We start from the raw sequence: 1,152 nt of genomic DNA, 5'->3' as shown, positions 1-1,152 counted from the left end.
ACACCAAGCAGCTAGATCTGCAAATCCCAGATGGAAGGTGTGTTTGTTACTGCCACATTCACTCTGAAGCCTTCTGTTTGTCTACCACAGACACGGAGTTCGAGTCTGCTTAGTCAGCAAGCAAGGTAACACCAGGACGCACAGGTGACACTACAGCTCAGTTGTCTGTACCCAGGCTTGTGATGCCATCCAAGCTTCACCTTCTCATAGGTCGTCATCCTCATCAGGGAGAACAGTGGTCTGTGCCACCTCCAAGTCACGCTCATATTTCTTTGCCAATGCCGGGTCCATGACCACCTCAGGTGGGGCTAGAGCCGGCATTGCAACAAACTCCAAGTTCGAGTCCCCAGTAAGTCTTCTGGAGAGCCAGAGGAAGGGCTTCTCGAAGTTGTAGTTGCTTTTGGCTGAAATGTCATAATACTGAAGGTTCTTCTTGCGGTGGAAGACAATAGACTTTGCCTTCACTTTTCTGTCTTTAACATCCACTTTGTTCCCACACAACACGATGGGGATGTTTTCACACACCCGTACCAGATCTCTATGCCAGTTGGGCACATTTTTGTAGGTAACTCTTGATGTTACATCGAACATTATAATGGCACCCTGGGCTTGGATGTAATAGCCGTCTCGCAGGCCCCCAAACTTTTCCTGGCCAGCAGTGTCCCAGACATTAAACTTGATGGGCCCTCTGCTGGTGTGGAACATCAGAGGATGCACCTCTACGCCGAGAGTTGCCACATACTTCTTTTCAAATTCACCAGTCAAGTGGCGTTTTACAAACGTTGTCTTCCCAGTACCACCATCGCCCACGAGGACAAGCTTGAATTGGACTGGGGGCTCTCCCTCTGCGGCCATTACCTCAATCCTTTCACAAGTATCTCCACACTGTCCCACTAAGGAAAGATGGGGAACCATAATTAATAAGCTAAAATATTTTTCACATCATCAGAAAATATTTACGAAACATTTGCATAAAATGAGGAAGCACTTCTAGATTTAAATACGTAGTTGTTCCCTGACTTCAAAATGTCTTGACTTACAAATGTTGGCAATTTTAATAACTTAGTTGGCTGTTCTCCATCAGGTGCCCTCCTCCTGTGTACTCTGGCCTGGATGTCCTACCTTGCCTGCTTGGGGCTGATTTTACAGATG

The 1,152-nt window shown here is 47.0% G+C and overlaps 1 protein-coding gene across 1 annotated transcript; it reads right to left on the bottom strand.

Annotated features, from left to right (window-relative positions):
* Positions 1-204: 204 nt before the first annotated feature.
* LOC127680641 (GTP-binding nuclear protein Ran-like) lies at positions 205-855 on the bottom strand. The gene has a single exon (XM_052176237.1). It carries the CDS (start codon positions 853-855, stop codon positions 205-207), a length of 651 nt encoding a protein of 216 aa, XP_052032197.1.
* Positions 856-1,152: the final 297 nt, after the last annotated feature.

The sequence above is a fragment of the Apodemus sylvaticus genome, chromosome 3 (assembly GCF_947179515.1).
Source record: "Apodemus sylvaticus chromosome 3, mApoSyl1.1, whole genome shotgun sequence".
NCBI classification, from domain to species: Eukaryota; Metazoa; Chordata; class Mammalia; order Rodentia; family Muridae; genus Apodemus; species Apodemus sylvaticus.
This window is presented reverse-complemented; position numbering and strand designations above follow the sequence as displayed.